Source organism: Pungitius pungitius, chromosome 3 (genome assembly GCF_949316345.1).
Source record: "Pungitius pungitius chromosome 3, fPunPun2.1, whole genome shotgun sequence".
NCBI lineage: Eukaryota > Metazoa > Chordata > Actinopteri > Perciformes > Gasterosteidae > Pungitius > Pungitius pungitius.
Genome location: NC_084902.1, coordinates 21,508,979 through 21,527,928, shown reverse-complemented (window position 1 = coordinate 21,527,928; position 18,950 = coordinate 21,508,979). Strand labels below are relative to the sequence as shown.

At 44.5% G+C, this 18,950-nt stretch overlaps 1 protein-coding gene across 1 annotated transcript in view; it reads right to left on the bottom strand.

Moving 5' to 3' along the window:
* The window catches only part of chrm4a (cholinergic receptor, muscarinic 4a), a 60,034-nt gene extending 51,977 nt beyond the window's left edge, over window positions 1-8,057 (bottom strand). The window contains exon 1 of the mRNA XM_037459113.2: window positions 7,644-8,057. Within this exon, the coding sequence (XP_037315010.1) occupies window positions 7,644-7,698 (55 nt within the window). The 5' untranslated portion in view covers window positions 7,699-8,057. The remainder of the gene's footprint in view (window positions 1-7,643) is intronic.
* Between the last annotated feature and the right edge of the window lie 10,893 nt (window positions 8,058-18,950).

Here is an 18,950-nt window from a genome sequence, read left to right as displayed (position 1 = left end):
TCAACTTTGGAAACAATTCCCTCTTTTTACAACCTATCCAGTTTTTTTTCTACAGCCTCTTTCAGTGAATATGGCACAGGGCGGGCTTTGCAAAAGACTGGCTGGGCTCCAGGCTGCATTCATATGGTTGCCCTGAAATCCTCTATGGTGCTGAAGCAGTGCTTGCAATTCCGGGTCGCCATGCTTAGTTTCAGTTCCCGGCATGAAGATGTTTTTCCAATCCAGCTTCAGCTTCTCCAACCAATTTCGGCCAAAGAAAGCAGGCCTATTTCCTTTCACTGTAATGAGGCAATGTCTGCCATACTGCACTGGGACCTGAACATAGCCAAGAAGGGGAATTGTTCCTTCTGAGTAAGCTTTTAATCTGATGTTGGACTTTTCGATGGGTAAATGTGGGAATTTCTCCAGCATCTGGACTCCCTAGGAACCTACGCCAGGATCCTGTTTGTGGACTTCAGCTCTGGGGAAGCTGGGGAAATATGTCTACCTCTCGGACCACCAGCACCGGTTCCCCCCAAAGCTGCGTTCATTCCCCTCTGCGTTTCTTCCTGTACACAAACAGCTTCACTTCGAGTCACCAGTCCGTCAAGCTCCTGAAGTTTGCGGATGACACCACCCTCATTGGACTGATCCCTGGTGGGGATGAGTCTGCCTACAGCTGGGAGTCTGACCACCTGGTGAAGCTAGAACTACCTGGAGCTCAATGCGCTAAAGACAGTGGAGATGGTTGTGGACTTCAGGAAGTATGCAGCCCCACCTTGCCCCTTCACCCTGTATGACTCCCTTGTCACCACTGTGGACTCATTCCATTTCCTGGGCTCCATCATCACCCAGGACCTCAAATGGGAGCTGAACATCAGCTCCATCACCAAAAAGGCCCAGCAGCGGTTGTTCTTCCTGAGGCATCTGAAGACATTCAACCTGCCAAAGACAATGATGCTGCACTTTTACATGGCCATCATGGAGTCTATCCTCTGCTCCTCTATCACCGTGTCGTACACTGCAGCCACAGCCAAGGACAAGGGTAGGCTGCAGCATGTCATCCGCTCTGCAGAGAGCGTAATTGGCTGAAACCAAACAGTTTAATTTTGCACTCATCTGACCACACTACATTCTCCCAGTATTTCACTGGCTTTTCCAAATGTTGTGCACCACGAGATTCAGCTTTTATTTCAGCAATGGAGTCTTGCGTGGTGAACGTGCATACTTTGAGACAATAGTACCTGCTAATTGCAGGTCTTTTTGAAACGCTCCACAAGTGGTCCTTGGCTCTTCAGATTACTCTTTTCACTCTGTCAGAAATCTTGTAAGGAGCACCTGGTCGAAACAGATTTATGGTGAAAGGATTGTCTTTCCACTTCCGTATTATGGCCCCAATGTCCTCACTGAAACATTCAGAAGCTTTGAAATGCATATATAACCAATGGCACCATTGTGTTTTGCAACAATTAGGTTTTAAGGTCTTGAGACAGCTCTTTGCTTTTACTCATCATGGGATGTGTCTTGTGTGACACCTTGGCAATGAGACCTTTTTGTAGCAGTTGGAACTGAACCAGATTATATTAATTTGCACGGTTCTGCTGACAGGTCTGGATTGCTTTTTAATTACTGATAGTTTTCAGCTGTTTTCTTGGCTTTCCATACCTTTTTTGCACCTCTCTTCAATACTTTTTCCCTGTGTCATTTCACATTACATATAACTTTATTTCTGAACTTCTTTGTCTTGGTTTCTTTGTATGTATTACTTGGGTTGTTACATGTAAGGACGGGCAGGATCGTGGGCATGGAGGGAGGACGCAGACGCGGAGTGTGCAAAATAAAACGACTTTAATAGTCCAAAAATCAAACTCAACCACCACTCCCCGCCGAAAAAAGGGGAAGGAGGGTAAAAACGCACACCTTACAAAAGAAAACATGAACCATGAACTACTTGGCAAGACAATGACGAGACCTGTAGACAACAATGACATGACAAGAGACTCAGAGCTTAAATACACAAGGGGAGTGCAGGTGATTGGACACAAGTGGAAACAATCAGGCATGGCAGACAATCACAGGGGAAAACAGGACAAGGCAGGAAGTGAAGTTACCCAGGAACACAAGAGACATGAAACTACAAAGTAAAACAAGACAAGAACCCAAACCGTGACATTACATCTGGTGAAAATGTCATGTCAATAGCTCCTTTGGAAATATATTTACTGAGAAAAATGGTGACGTGCTCAATACTTATTTCACCCGCTGTATGTTAAATTCAATTCATCTTATTTTGTATAGCCCAAAATCGCAAATTACAAATTTGCCTCAGAGGGCTTTACAGCAGTGGTTCTCAACTTGTCTGGCTGCCTTTACCCCTTAATGACAAGCCGCGACCCAATTCGATCGGTCAACGGGGGGTGTGCTGGTGGGGGGTGCTTCCGCGTTCTAATTGCCGCGCTGACTGAAAACATGGACGGACGAGCCGGAAAAACCCCGACGCTCCGCTGCATTAGAGAAAGTCCCTTCAAAATAAAATCCCAGGATGAATTATTTTTTTTTTTAACTTTTTTTTTTCTCCATGCAATGGCCCGCGACCCACTACAAACGGGTCCGCGACCCACTAGTGGGCCCACTAGTGGGTCGGGACCCACCAGTTGAGAAACACTGCTTTACAGTCTGTACACATGCAACGTCCTCTGTCCCGAAACCCTAAAAACTCAGGAAAAACTCCCCAAAATATGAAAAAACCCTTCAATGGGGAAAAAAAGGGAAGAAACTAGAGATGAGCGAGTACAGCATTATCTGTATTTGTAGAACCATATGAATTATCTGTATCCGTATCTGTACTCGGAGTGGGCGGGCCTAACCCGAAAGTAGGCGGGGGTTAACCCGGAATTATGAAGGATTTAACCCGTAAATTGTCGGGTTGTCTTGAAATGGGCTGGGCTTTAACCGTTATGCTCTTTTTTAAGCATGCAACTGACCCTTCGCAGGGAGCTTGAATAACAGGTGATATGACCAATCATACATGAACATGAAAAACAGTGTACTGTACTGACGCATTTCTGCGGTTAAAACAGCGTTCCTTCTGAATTCTTATGTTCCTTTATGTTTATCACTCATTATTCTGATCACTGATGATCATGAGAGAGAGAGGGGAAGTGTGTGTGTGTGTGTGGCTTAATTTGTAATATTAATATTTTGTTATTTAACACAACTAGTCAACGTCAGACACTGAGTGCGTGAAGAGAGCCAGTAGACGGAGAGAGAGAGAGGTCAGTGCGTGAAGTAAAAAAAAAAAAAAAATGGTTAGAGCCGACTGAAAAAAAAATCTCCGACAGGCAGAGACGCAACGCGAGTCGCATTCTTAAGCACCCCGTCTTACAAGCCCCACGTTTACCTGAACTCTACTAGTTAAGAACAACAAACCGAAGTTAAAAAAAATAAACCTGAAGCCGAAGAAATCCTTTAAATTTATCGGGAAAGACCCGCGAACCTGATGACTGAGGGAGGGAGAGCGGAGTTCTGTGTATGAGTGCGCCGAGCGGGACTCAGCAACACAAACAGTGTGTGTGTAGGGGAGGGGCGCTGTGACTACCAGCCAATCACAGAACGCAGACACAGACAGCTAACTCAATGAGGACTTTTATTCAATCCGAGCACAGATATTGACTCGTATTACTCGTATAATACTCGTACGAAAAAGTGCTTTATCCGTACCGGATACTCAACTCTAGAAGAAACCTTAGGGAGAACGTCAGAGGAGGGATTCCTCTCCCGGGATGGACAGACTGCAATGGATGTCATGTGTACAGAATCAACAATGTAAAAGATGTACAATACATTCAATTTCTCTAATGTGTGCGTGTATATATATTTGAGAGAGAGAGTATGGCCTATTTCTAACTTTCTACAGGTAATTAACATCCAGTAGCATACAAACCAATTACAGGCAACTGCATCACATCTGAGAACAGTGGTGACATTCTACTGCAGACCTCTCTCACAAATTAGCAAGAGTCTGGAGCTAAATTAAGTGAACCTAGGTCACTTCACACTAGTGAATGATGAATAAAGATCAATCACCTACGAGCCAACTTCTGGAATGTGACTACATCTGTCTGCAGATTAGTAAGACTATGAGCATTGACAGCAGACAAGGTCTCATGGTGTGGCGTGAGTACATTCATAAATGTACACCCTAATGTTATTCTATGGATGTGGCTGTGCGTCATATCAAAGCAGTTTCTTTATTTCAGTTGATGGAAATTAATTGGCTTCTACCATGAAAGAGCGTATGTTATTACTGAAGCCAAAGCTGTAGCCTCTTTTTTCACTTCATCAATGGATGTTGTATTCCTTCTAGAAAAAAAAGCAGCATGTCCAGTGGATTTTGACTGTTAACACATAAGATACTTTGTACCGCAGCCAAATTCACTGTTTATCCAACATGCTTCATTCTACATTTAATACATTGTCTTAGGCACTTCTTCTCATAGCCACATATGATGAGGAGGAGCACTACTCTGCTGTAGTTTGAGAAGTTACAATGGATTAGGGCTTTCAAAATTGCTCAAAAATGACATTCGCTTTAAAAAAAACCACATTCAAACATATTAGAATATCACCTAGCGCATTAGGCATGCCAATAACAGGACCAATTAATACAACAAGACATAACTTGTATAGGTAATTTTAAACATTCAACAAAATATTACCTACACAAAAATAAATGAACTAATGGCCACGACCACAGACCTCTCTCTCTCTCTCTCTGAGAGTTAGCGTGCAGGTGGAGAGCTGAGAGCGGTAGCGGTGGTTTATGTCATTATTTCATAGTGGAAGTGGCAGCTAAAATTTACAGAGTTTTTTTACGGACCGTACCTACAGCCGATCAACAAATTTATACATTTAAATATCTGTTTTTAACAACTATTCGATTATATGAAATATTCATTGACAGCCCTAGAGTGGATGTTTGCAGTACATTACAATGGCAAATAAACTTAAAGGAAGAGCGTATTTCTTCTCTGACGCATATGAGATGTGTTTTTTAATTATTTCTGTCAGATGAATTGAACACAATGTACATCTTTTACGTTGTTCATTCTATAAGTCATCGCAGTCCGTCCATCCCGGGGGAGGCTCCTCCTCTGTCTCCCGATAGGTGTCTTCCCATTATTCAGATTTGTCATTGTTAAAACATCAATCTTACTGATATCACTCCTTAATCAATGAGGAAGTGAGCTGCCCCTTTTTCCCGAGGGAGTGGTAAATTAATCCAACAGCACAAATAAACCTGTGCTGGAGCAGGTTCAAGTTTTTCGATGTGCTATGGTGATTTAGCGAAACCTGCTTTGGGGAACCGAAAGCCTGATCTACGTCATCTCATCCTGAAAATTACTCGGCTAACTCAGTTAACCACGTACGAGGAACAGGGCCCTGGTCTTGGGAGCAGGCAAGTTCTTATTTAATGGAGAGCAGGATGTCATACATGTGTGATCAGTCAGGGCAAACAAATCTGGAAAAACAGGCAAAGGTCCATAATGCAGGGGGTCTATTGGCTGAGGATAAACAATGTTTTGAAGCAGGGGACTCTTTGGGGAGAACAATTACAATCTGACAGGGGATCAGGGAAAGCAGGCAAGTTTATATGTGTGGGTTTGACAGAGGGACACCAGGGGTAGAGACTTGATACAGGTGAGATGAATGAGTAATCAGGAAAACCCCTGTTTGAGGCTACCAAGGTGTTACATTTCTATCGAGTTAACCAGAGAAACAAGGAGAAGTTTAAGGAAATGTGTCTATTTATATTCTTTTCAACATGTGACCTTGAGTTAAATCACATGATTCTCATGTCAGCCCTCTAGCATAACAACTGGAAATAGGAGTGAAAGATAAATGATTATATAGCACCTTTCAAAACAAAGTTACAAAGTGCTTAACAATACAAGATAATCTACCTAGAAGTATATCTTGGTATCTCTTGAACTGAGAAATTAAAATGTTGTTTTTGTTGGTTCAATCCAATACAGAAGCAGTAGTTTATAATGATATAGTGGTGTTATAAAGAATTATGTGTCAACATTGAGGATTGCATTCTGCGATGCGTTTTTCCAAAAAGCCCAATTAGTGTCAGAGCATAGTCATCACCTCATATAGTGACAAGTGTTTCATGGCATAAAACACCAGCGCATTCTATCACTACTGATCTGTTAATGGGTTAGCTCCCAATAACCAGCGGGGGAGGTACACTGTAGCTCAATGGCTATAGGTGTCCCTCTTTTTCACAGAGAATGAAGATACAGTGTCCTCTAGTGGAGCAAGGACTGGCAGTCAATACAAATGCAGTGATGTGGAGCAGGACATAGACGACTTGATTTAATCCACCGACATTAAACCAGCACATAGAAAAAAATCATAAACATGATTTTATGTTCGACGTTCTTTATAAACAAATAACCTTCCATGTAACCAGAGGGGTCCTGGATGTGAATATTACATTACATTGAAATGGGAGAGCACTGGAGGAGAAGCAGTGGGGGAGAAGGAAGTGAGTAAAAAAAGAGGAACGGGTGACAGAAAGGAGGAGACAGGGAAAGAAGAGAAAATGGGGTAGAGGAGGAATGTAACATCAGCTGTTTTCTCTACAGCTCACCGCTGTCAAACATCCTCTCGGAGCGAGATTCATTTTTTATGGGTAACCACAAATTGACTTGCTTCTAAAGTCTGTCACAGAATATCCAGCAAGGGATAATGTAAATGTAAATATGTAATGAATAATAGCTCCAATCACATACCATGATAGTGTAATATTCTGAAACAAAGCTATGAGGTGTCGCAGTGGTTCTCAACTGGTCTGGCTCCGGGACCCACCATCACCCCTTAATGTTGATGTACTGAGATCTGCATTATGATATTTATTTCTCCACTCTGTATCTGTATAATCATGTTATCAATAACTGAGCTGTCATCCAGTCAGGAAAAGAACACAGAAAGTGAGTATTTTTATACACAGAATTTCACATTTATGCTGGATGGTTAGTCCATACACTCGGAACTAATCCTCTTTGCTACTTCTCAGCTTTAGTGCTGCTTTCCTAGAATGAGGAGAAGAAATATTTGAAGGGCGAGAAACCGAATTCTGTGTCATACTGTCACCACTTTTACCTTCCTCCTCTTTCTCATCATCTAGCACCTCCTGAGGAAAAGCTGCTGCTGATCTAATTGTTGTTACTTGGTAATGAAGAAGAATGTTGACTATTGATTATCATAAATCAAATCATCACTCACATCGCTCATCCAAGAACATATTATTGGTTAATAATGACGAAATATCATGGACAAAAAACAGTTGTCATGTATCTATTCAAACATTCCCAAAGACACCACATCTCAGAACTCCTGCCTTAGATAGTTGGATTTCTTTCACAATGTTTCTTTATTGAAATTTTTATTAACGTATCAATGTTTATTAAATCGTCAATTTGTTTGTTTTTCACAATCAATCAATCAACAGCCTTACTTCAATCAATGAGGATCATGGAGCAGTATATGAGTGACAGGGATGGAACTCACAACTTACCTCATGCGCATATGGACATGTCTTTGTCTGAGTGATTAAGACAGCTTTGAGTTTATGAAATGCATAGTTTGTCACTCACCGGTGAAGTTCCAGAGGGGCCGAAGCTCCTCGACCCCGTTACTGCCGTTACTCATGGTGCATGTTGGAGCACAAACAGATGCAGACAAGACTGCTCGCTCCCAATCCCGCCCCTGCTTTTTGTGCTCCAAGTGTTCTACCTGCGGTTCTCCCGTAGTCCTTACTCTTGACTCTCTATCTCCTCTCCTCCTTCCCGGGGAGGACTGGAGAGTCTGCGTGGACTGTGTGTTGTTCCCTTTTTTTAAGAGGGTTTCAACCAGTTTGTACTCTTTGCTTTTCCTCTCTGTCTCAGGATTCAAATGAAAAGAAAATGGAGAACAGGCAAAAAACACGAGAAAACCTCGATCAACTGTCTTCTCTCTTAATGAGGAATCTGTTCTGATCCTTACGCGGTGCACTTATTTACAGAGTGGTGGACAGAGAGAGGGGGATGGGGGTGGAGAGAGAGAGAGAGAGAGAGACTGTGATGTCATTTTCCTCAGCCAATCCATAGTGACTGAATCTCTGTTTAGGTTTCTGAGCATTTCCTCACAATCCTGCTTCTCTAAATTTACATTCTTAATTTATGTGAGGTTTGTGGCTGGGAAAGCACTCACTCTTTCAAAGTCACATTCACGAATATGAAATCAAGCATAGTAGCAACAAATTCACCTTTCAACTGGCTAATTGCACATTGACTAGTGGTTATGTTTCATATCCGGTATTGTATATTTTTATAATACACTTAGATGAAATAAAGCATTCTGATTGGTTTAGAGCGAGTCACAGGGTGTACTGTGTTGAGCCATAATGTACTGTACAGCTGTTTACATTCTCCTGAGTGTTCCATATCAGTGTTCAGTTCAGAGTTGATTTTAGCTCGTGGCTATTGTCTAAAAAAAGTCTAAAAACATTGCATGTAATAGGTTTTGGGAAATGCTAGCTACAACCCAGGGCATCTTTTAGACAAAGGAGACGAATCAGGTGGATGCCATATATATATATGAAAAAAAACGGTGAATATTATCAGAAGATAATCGTGACCATTGGCCCCAGCCTGCCCTTCATCGACCTGTACAGCTTCAAAGTCGGGAAATCGGCAGAAAAGATTCCTGCAGACCTTCGCACCGTGGAAATAACCTGGACTCCTTCCTCTGGGGGTGGTACATCGCACTGTATGCTGAAACCACCAGACAGTTAACTAAGTGTTAATTACATTGAAATAATTTACTCACCGTAGGCGATGGTATGTTGCTCGGTCGTCTGGTGACAAAAGGACACGTATTTCTTGATGTTTTCGCTCTCCGTGATGAAGTTAACAGAATAATTTGTGGTACTGGTTGACAACGACGTTGTCAGTTCGTTTTTGGAAAGTTCGATTGCCTCGAGAGCCCTGCAAAAAGTGCGAGTGATTCTCTTGTGGTCTTCCATTTTTCAATGGTCGATAGGTGCGTGGATTTTTTCTTTTGAACAAGAAATGGTGACGCAGGCTGGATTTGCTCTCCAGAACTTAGAGGTCTAGTCAAGAAGCGCTTTTTTTTAAAGAACATTTGATTCTTCCCACAATATCAGTCAAGGCGAGAATCAAAACCTTCTGTGGCAAATGGACCGTGTTATTACGGCTACATGTTTTTGACAGGTTAACTAAATTGTCATTATTGTTGGAGGAAATTATGGGGGCATTTTTTTGCCCCTTTTCTGAGCCAGCCCTAACTATAAGCCATATCAAAGAGGAAAACTTTATCTTAAATGAGCTGAATCTGCCCCCCAGACTGAAATTGTAAGCAGGCTCCTCTCTCAGTGGTAGGCCTGTGATAATGTATTTATTAGGGCCTGAGCCGACTGAAAGAACGTCGACATGTAATGACGCCACACAAGACAAGAGACTCACAGGGCTTAAATACACAAGGGAGGTGCAGGTGATTGGACACAGGTGGAAACGATCAGGCACGGCAGACAATCACCGGGGAAGACAGGACAAGGCAGGAAGTGAAGTTGCCGGGCTGTGCGGCTCCGGCTGCGAGGCGTAGGGCGCCGGGCTCTGCGGCTTACGGCTGCGTGGCAGTCTGAGGCCCAACCCCTGACCCCACTCCCCCCTCAAGGGCCGGCTTCCAGACGCATTATGCTGTAATTGATGGACCAATCAAGTTGTAGGGGATGTGGCCTAAAAAGGAAAGACCAATAACTTTTAAAAGTAAAAGGCCTGTCGTCACCAAATCTTTAGAACATGTTCACATTGGGTACTAGAACAACCCCTGACATTTTTTATTTAAAATTGAACATTTGGGGGCGCTATAGTGATTCTCTGTATTTTTGCTTTTTTTTCCAATCTTCACCGTATTTTGGTTTTACAAACAAACAAACTCCTCCGAGAGGTTAAATCTGATCGATTTCAAAATCAGGCAACTTGATCCTGACAACCGTGGGATCAAAAGTTATTAAAATCAAGAGTTTTTGAAAGAATGTTGATATCTCATTTTTCATTTAAGTTACTCACCAATGAAGTTTGTAAGGGGTGTGGCCTAGAAGGAAATACCTATAACTTCAAAAATATAAGGTCAGTCCTCACCAAAGCTATAGGACATTTAGTCTTAGAACATCCCCAATTTTTCCAGGAATATTTGAACATTAGGGGGCGCTATAGTGATTATATTTTTTTGCACTTTTCTTCATTTTTTGCATTTACAAACGAACGAACTCCTCCGAGAGTTTAAATCCGATCCATTTCAAAATCAGGCAAGTTGATCCTGACAAACGTGGGGTCAAAAGTTATTAAAATCAAGAGTTTTCATAAAACTACCTGGGCGTGATCTTGCGTCCAGTTTGGACGATTTTCTTCAAAATGTAAAATGTTATAACTCCAAAGAACATTGATATTTCTGGCTTGAAATGTTTAATCATGATGCTTGTGTAGGCCTATAAGTATTGCCGTTGCAGTGAAGTATAGCGCCACCTATTGGCTTAGGTCAATGCAAAATTTCTACAGTCAGATGTCCATTTCCTAGCCCTTTAATCTGATCCACTTCAAATCTGTGAATATAAGCCTTAGGACTGGGATGATAGGTCAGTGAATATTGGGAGTTTTGGACCAATTTTGTTGCCGTGACGACACCATCTTCACATGAAAGTTCAAGCACATCTTCTGAGCTTCTGGAAAACGCTCCGTGATTGTCCTAGGTGCTGACTTTTACAGACCTGATGTGGAGTTTTGGATCAAAAGTGAAAAATTGCCTCCATAGCGCCCCCTGGACGTTTTTGACGAAACAGCACCGGCACCCTGTTTGACCTACAAGTACGGTGATTTTTGAACAAATGTATTACAGGGAGACTTAAAAAACTCGGAGGGCTATGCTATAAAACAGGAAGTCAGTTATAATTTTTTTGGCGTGAATATTCCCTGTAAGAGGCGTAAACCCTTTTTGTGTAATCAATTATACAGATGCAATCTGAAGAACGAGACAAGTGTTGCTGTGATTCTTGCTCTTCTGACTACCTTTATTTTACGGGAATACATCTTTTCGTTATTGTGGTCATCGTGCCTGAGACCCGTAACAATTCCTCTGCTATCTCCATCAACTGTCTCTGCTACATTTCACTTACTTTTTGCAGGTCTTTTGAAGCTCGGCAATAGCCTAGCGCTGGTGGATTCCGTTTATGAAACAACAGACTCAGGTTTGAATACCAGCCGGAAGAGTGATTTATTTTGTCTCTTTAGTCTCTTTTTGACCGCGTGTCCTGGTGACCGCTGCCCCCCCGACATGCAAGGAGAGGCGAAGGCCCGTTCATCGCTGCTCGCAGCTTTGATTGACTTAAATTTTCACACTTTAGAGCAGGGGTGTCAAACATATTTCAGGGTCGGGCCAGATACTGCTGCCGGGCACAGACGATCGATGCAAACAGCTGACGAGGGGAGAGGGGGCGGGGGCGCACGTTGCGAGTTCGACACATGTAACCTAGACAAATAACACGGCAGTTTAATATAATTACTAGAGATGAGCCGGATACTCGGCTGAAACGAGTATCCGGTACGGATAAAGCACTTTTGCCGAGTACGAGTATTATACGAGTAATACAAGTCAATATCTGTACTCGGATTGAATACAAGTCCTCATTGGGTAGCTGTCTGTGTCTGCGTTCTGTGATTGGCTGGTAGTCACAGCGCCCCTCCCCTACACTCATACTGCTTGTGTTGTGTCCCGCTTGGCTCACACACAGAACACTGAGAAGTGAACAGCTCTCTCTCTCCCTCTCTGTCGTCAGGTTCACGGGTCTTTCGCCATAAATTTAAAGGATTTCAAATTTATTTTTTTTACTTCGGTTGTTGTTAACTAGTGGGGTTTATTAAGACGTGGTTCTTAAGAATGCGACTCGCGTTGCGTCTCTGCCTGTCGGAGATTTTTTTCTTTTCATTTGGCTCGAACAAGTTTTTAGTTTTTTTACTTCACGCACTGACCTCTCACTCTTTTCCTCTCTCTGCCGGAGTTTTTTTTACCGTCTGCTGGTTCTCTTCACACACACACACACTCACACTCACACACCACAATAATTAAGAAGGAATGCTGTTTTAACCGCAGAAATGCGTCAGTACAGTACACTGTTTTCAAAGTTCATTTTTTATATTGGTCACCTGTTAATCAAGCTCCCTGCGAAGAGTCAATTGCATGCTTAAAAAAGAGCATAACGGTTAAAGCCCCGCCCATTTCAAGACAACCCGACAACTTACGGGTAAAATACGTCCTACTTCCGGGTTAAGCCCCGCCCACTTCCGGGTTAGGCCCCGCCCAATCCGAGTACAGATACGGATACAGATAATTCATATGGTTCAACAGATACTGATACAGATACAGATAATGCTGTACTCGCTCATCCCTAATAATTACATCTATGGTTTCAATACAAGTATTCTGCCACATGCGGGTGGAGATGCAAACACGTTTACTCTACGATCTCCATAAACTGTCTCTGCTCTGCTCACTGCAGCAACGACAAAGGGGGTGGGGGGGGGGGCACTGGCGGAATGCTCTGGACGGGGCAGCCTTATCTTACTAAGGCTCTCACGGTTTAATATATATATTTTATACAGAATACAGAAATGGATAAGAATTAAACAATAACATTTAAGAATGAATAGCTAAATGACTGCAAAAAATGCTCTCCACAGATCGCATACTCTGCCCTGACGGAATGTAAGTGAATTAACCTCTTTAGGTCACATTTTAAATGCGCAATCACAGTAGAGACCGTGACCGAGTTGGATAGTCACAGGTTTTTCATTTGGTTGACTCGAGTTTGATTCCCGATAGAGGCATAGTGTGTATTTGTTTTTCTTCTTTTTAACTGCGTGTCCGGCTGATCTAACGAACAAAGGGATTCAGTTTACTCTCCTTGGTGAGGTGAATGTAATTTGTGTCGTTTGTATTATATATTGATGAACTTGTTTATTTGTTTGATTTATTTGTGTGGTTTGTGCTCAGAAATATTTGTTTTTGTGTGGTTTGTGCTCAGAAATATTTGTTTTATTTGTGGGGTAGGAACTATGTTTACGTGGTTAGTTTCGGGGGGCATGTTTTAGTGTCGCAGAGCCAACAAGTATGTGAAGTCTTAAGTTAAAACTCAGCAACGGGATCATCATTTTAAGGTAGCTCTCACAGTAGTAATAGTTTCTGAACTAGTGTTCTCATTCCCTCTTGGATGTGTGCAGCCAGTGAGGTACGTTTTGTTTAAGATCTTGTTATATCTGTTCGATACGTTCTCATGATGTTCGCTAAAAGCCGGTCGACATGTGTTTACAAGTATGGTGATTTTTTTAACAAATGTATCTTGGGCTTGTGTGCTCCAGGTACAGAGTGTGCACAGGGAAGGACCTGAGGTGAAGTAACCCAACTTCGATATTAAGCAGGGAGGTATAGCTGGGAGGTATAGCTTTGCTCGTGCTGAACGGACTTTTTTGTTGTTGTGCTTGGACCGTTTTGGCTGGCCCGATTTATTTGTTACTTTGCAGTCTTCCTGTGGACCAAGAGAACGGGGTTTGAACATTTTGCCGGACTGTCAAAGAACATTTTCACTGGGAACCGGTTTTTCATTGCTTGGACTGACACCATTTCCTGGTTTAAAACTACTGGGCGCGAGGACACTGATCAGTGACGTTAATTGTATTCTGTTTTGGTCACTGCTGTTTATTTTCTGTGAAGTCAAACTGTGATGAATCTGCATTGTTCCTTATATGACATCTCTAGTGCACTTGAGTTGCTAATTACATTTCCTTGAGTCAGTATGGCATGTTATATTTCAGTTACCAGGTTTGGTGTGTTGCTCAACTTTCGTGATCCCAGGTTTGAGTTACAGCTGGGAGGAGGGATTTTGAGTAGTCAACACATTCTCATACAGTTTGTATTTGGTTCAACAGATACAGATAATGCTGTACTCGCTCATCTCTAATAGCCACCATATGAAAAGTCATACTTGCGTAATAGAGTCTGAGTCTAGAGATCTGGAACACACAGCAGTTGGGATCCGCCACTGATGGCGTTGCTAGCACACAGTTTATTTTCCTCTGTCGTTGTTGCCTGTTGCTGAGGTGAAATGCATTCTGGGATATTTGTCTCTCACAAGAACAGACAAACCTGCTCGGATGCATGCCCGGTAAAATGGGCGGGGAGAGTCACATTCGGGTATTCTGACCGCTCTCGGACAGATGCGGACCTAGAATTGGAACAGTACTCGGGCTGCGAGTGATGACGTTTTACGAGTCCACGAGAACAAAAGTCCACACAAGAACGCATATTGAGAAAGGGCCAATGAGTTGTCTCTGCGGTAGCAAATAAGTCCACATCGGCGCGGCCGAAGTGACCCCAAGGAACTCCACCGCCTCTGGGTGGAGTCTCCAGTCCCCGGTCCTCGGCCCCTGCCTCGACAGGGTGTCTGCATGATCGCACCCAGCCCGTGAGGGAAACGCCTGTCGTGAGGATGACCTGACGACAGATCACCCCTAAAACGGGCCCTTGGGTTAGAAACCCAGGGTGCCTCCATATGACCAGGGCCCTCAGGCAGCGCCGAGTGACCTTGATCAAGTGGTGCTGGTTTCCCCTTGGTCTTGAGCCACCACTGCGAAGGTCTCAAGTGTAACAGGCCGCGAGGGATCACATTGGATGCCGCTGCCAGGGGACATAACAGTCTCTGAAACTGTTTCACAGTGAGTGGCTGGCCTAGCCTAGCCTGCTGAACAGCAGAGAGGATCGAAAACTACCCGAGCGGGAGACAAGTGTGCCCGCATCGTGGTCGAATCCCAAATTAAGCCCAGGAAGGTGGTCCTACGTGCTGGGGACAGCACGCTTTTCCTGGTGTTGATGTGAGCGAGCACAACATCACGGTGTTGGGCCGCCAGGCGCTCGGAGGGCGCTAAAATCAACCAGTCGTCCAAGTAGTTCAAAATACAGATGCCCTGTACTTCTTGTCCCAAGACCAGAGCCTGCTGGGGGTCTACCACCGTGGGTAGTATGCCCCGAGTTGATGTGAGCGAGCACAACATCACGGTGTTGGGCCGCCAGGCGCTCGGAGGGCGCTAAAATCAACCAGTCGTCCAAGTAGTTCAAAATACAGATGCCCTGTACTTCTTGTCCCAAGACCAGAGCCTGCTGGGGGTCTACCACCGTGGGTAGTATGCCCCGAGTTGATGTGAGCGAGCACAACATCACGGTGTTGGGCCGCCAGGCGCTCGGAGGGCGCTAAAATCAACCAGTCGTCCAAGTAGTTCAAAATACAGATGCCCTGTACTTCTTGTCCCAAGACCAGAGCCTGCTGGGGGTCTACCACCGTGGGTAGTATGCCCCGAGTTGATGTGAGCGAGCACAACATCACGGTGTTGGGCCGCCAGGCGCTCGGAGGGCGCTAAAATCAACCAGTCGTCCAAGTAGTTCAAAATACAGATGCCCTGTACGTCTTGTCCCAAGACCAGAGCCTGCTGGGGGTCTACCACCGTGGGTAGTATGCCCCGAAATCGAGGCGGCCGCCACCTAAACTGGATGGCGTAGCCGACATCGATTGTGTGCAGGACCCATTGAGATACGTTGGGGAGGGCTTGCCTCACACCCAAAAAGTTTCTCAGGGGCTCCGGCCCCTCGGGGCCGGTCTCTGGAAATCCCGGGTCTACAGACACCGCACCCTGCAACAGCATACTGGCAGGGAAGCGCTGATGTAGTAGAGCCGGAACCCTCCTTAGAGGGGGTGAACGGCCCTCGGGCTCACGCTCGCTGGCGGCCGTCCTCAGACCAGTCCGGCCTGCTGCGCCAGGTGGTGTGAGCTCGTTGACGGCCGGGCCCGCCTATGAGCGGCCCCGCGTCGTCGGGGAAGGAATCAGCAGCTCTGCCTGATACGCCTGGATAAGCGCCATCGTATGCACGCAGCACGCCGCTTGCCCCGCCGCCGAGTAAGCCCTGCCCACTAGAACCAAAGTAGTCCTCGAAGGCTTGGTGGGCAGTACTGGTGTCCTCAGCGACACGGCCGTGGGGGAAACATGGCCCGCCAGGGCCCCGCCGTGGCCGGCATACTTCCGTAGCCATGACGCTTAGCCTCAGCTAAAGACGAGTACAATGCCGTACGCGGGTTGTACACGTGAGCAGACACCGGCCTACTCCAGGACGCCGACACCTCAGTGTGGACGTCTGGGAAGAACGGCAGACACCGGCGCGGAGGCGCTCTGCGGGAAGGTAAGAACCGCTCCTGCTCACCCGCCGGCCAGCTGATAAGTAATCTGTCAGCGGCTCAGGTGAGGACCTCCAGCAATTCTTTTGCGGCAGCAAGGGAATGAGTCGCCTCGGCGTCAGCCTCCGCTGCCTCTACGCTCACCACGTCCAGCTCCTCGGGGGCCGGAAAAACGTGAGAGCGGCGCCTCGTCCGGGGTGGAGGAAGCCGCGGAGAGTGCCTCCGCCACCGGAAACAAGCGCCTGGATCCCATGGTGAAGGGCGGGGAAAAGGCGTCAGCCGTCCCGGCATCCTCCGTGAGATCCATTTGTGATCCCCAGGAAGGCAACCGGGGCACACAGGTCGTGTGAGTCTCTGCCCGTAATAAATCGGCTGCAAGGGGGAACACATTGGACAAACCGCTCAGCCATTTCTATCTCAGTGGAAAAACTTCACACGCACTAGATGAAGGCACAGAGATGAATGGTCCTGCCCTTCGGGTCCCTTTATAGCGCCCTGGTCCGGCGTCCCCGCTATGACGTACCAGCTCGCCATTGGTTGGGTTTCACACGTGCTTCATGACGCGGTCACGCAGGGGCGTTCCCACAGCGTCTTTACGCAGCTCGAGTTCCCTGATAGGCAAACCATAGGATAATACAAGTTCCCTATTTTAAATATTCAGACACAGGATGCTAAATTTTCTGATCACATGCCGGTTTTATTTGATTTGAACTTGTCCTGTCCCAAATCTAAATCAAATACACCGGTTTAAGCCAACCACTGACGCTCAGTTTTCTGTTTCTTTTCAAAAAATTATTAACAGCAGTCTGACTTATTTCTAAAATTTTAGAAAAAATTGTTTATACATAATTACAATCCTATTTAGACACAAATGGTATTTTAGACATTTTTCAATCTGGTTTTAAAGCTTTTCATAGTACCGAGACTGCACTGTTAAGAGTTTTTAATGATCTTTTATTAATTTCAGATGGGGAGGACTTTAGGACCAGGAGGCTATTCTTGTACTTTTAGACCTCACTGCTGCTTTCGACACAATTGATCACGTCATTCTGATCTTTCGTTTAGAACAGTGTGGGCATACAAGCTACTGCCCTGCAGGGGTTTAGATCGTATTTATCTGACCGATCTTTTTCTGTAAAACCTGGTGACTTTACATCATCTAGTGCCCCCTTTCTCTGTGGAGTCCCTCAAGGTTCAGTTCTTGGACCACTACTGTTCTCCTTGTACCTTCTCCCTCTTGGAAATATTTTTTAAAAACATGGTATTCCTTACCATTTTTATGCGGATGACTGGCAAATTTATTTACCATTGAGAAGAGACGCAAACGGTTCCCTGACTCCTTTACTTGAATGTCTCAAGGATATTAAAACCTGGATGTCTTGTAATTTTTTTAAGTTAAACAAAGATAAAACTGAGATCATTGTGTTTGGACCTAGCCGGGCTAGTGACTGCACTTTTGTAAACCTTGATTCCCTGCAGCAATATGTAAAGCCAGTAGTTACCATCTTGGCATAAAAATTGACAGTGACAAGCTTGACAAGCAGATAAACATTGTGGTAATCCTGTTTTTATCAATTGAGGCTTTTAGCTAAAATTAAACCTGTTTTATCTTTCAATATCTTTGAGCGAGTGATTCATGCTTTTATTTCGACCCGTTTTGTTTATTGTAACGCACTTTATATCGGCATGAACCAAAATTCCATATCACGCCTTCAGTTAGTCCAAAATGCAGCTACCTGGAAACATGAGCACATTACTCCCATTCTGGCCTCGCTCTGCTGGCTCCTGGTATATTTTAGAATACATTTTAAGATTTTAATGTTTGTTTTTAAGTCATTAAATGGGCTGGCGCCTCAGTACATTTCTGAACTCTTGCACACTGGCACCCAGTCAAGGTCACTGAGGTCTGGGGATTAGCTGCGGCTGATTGTGCCCAGGACCAGGCTGAAGACCAGAGGTGACCGCTCTTTTTCAGCAGTAGCGCCCAAATTGTGGAATAACCTAACCTTAAAGCAGCGCCCACCCTCCACACTTTTAAATCTTGATTAAAAACATATTTTTATTCCCTGGCTTTTGATTCACCATGAGAGCTGATGTAGTCTTTGGGGTCGCTGTCACTATCATTATCGAGGTTTGTTTGTCTTTCTTTAGTGTTATATATGTATCTCTGTAAAGCACTTTGGTAAACTTGCTGTTTGTTTAAACTGTGCTATACAAATAAAGTGGATTGGATTGTTGGTTGCGGAGACCAGTGGCTCCTCAGCTGAGATGTTCTTTTTAGCACAACAACCTTTCCTTTATTAAATACTTTTGATTTTAACTGTTCATTCCAAGATTTCTCCCGTCCGTCTGGTGTTTCTTCATTATTTGAACACAACATATCTAATGTTGAGAAAGACACACTTACCGTTCTACCAGGGGCGGCTGATCTATTATGGGCGCTGGGGCGCCGCCCCTCCTACCAAGTAAAAAAAAAAAAAAAAAAAAAAAAAAAACATGACTTTCTTCTGTACGTGTTTTTCACACTAGAATGAGGGAGAGGGGGTGGGGGGTGGGGGGGGGGTCTTTTTGTTTGCCAGCTTCATCATGTGCCGCATAACATCATAAATGTGTAGTTTTCTTTTTACAG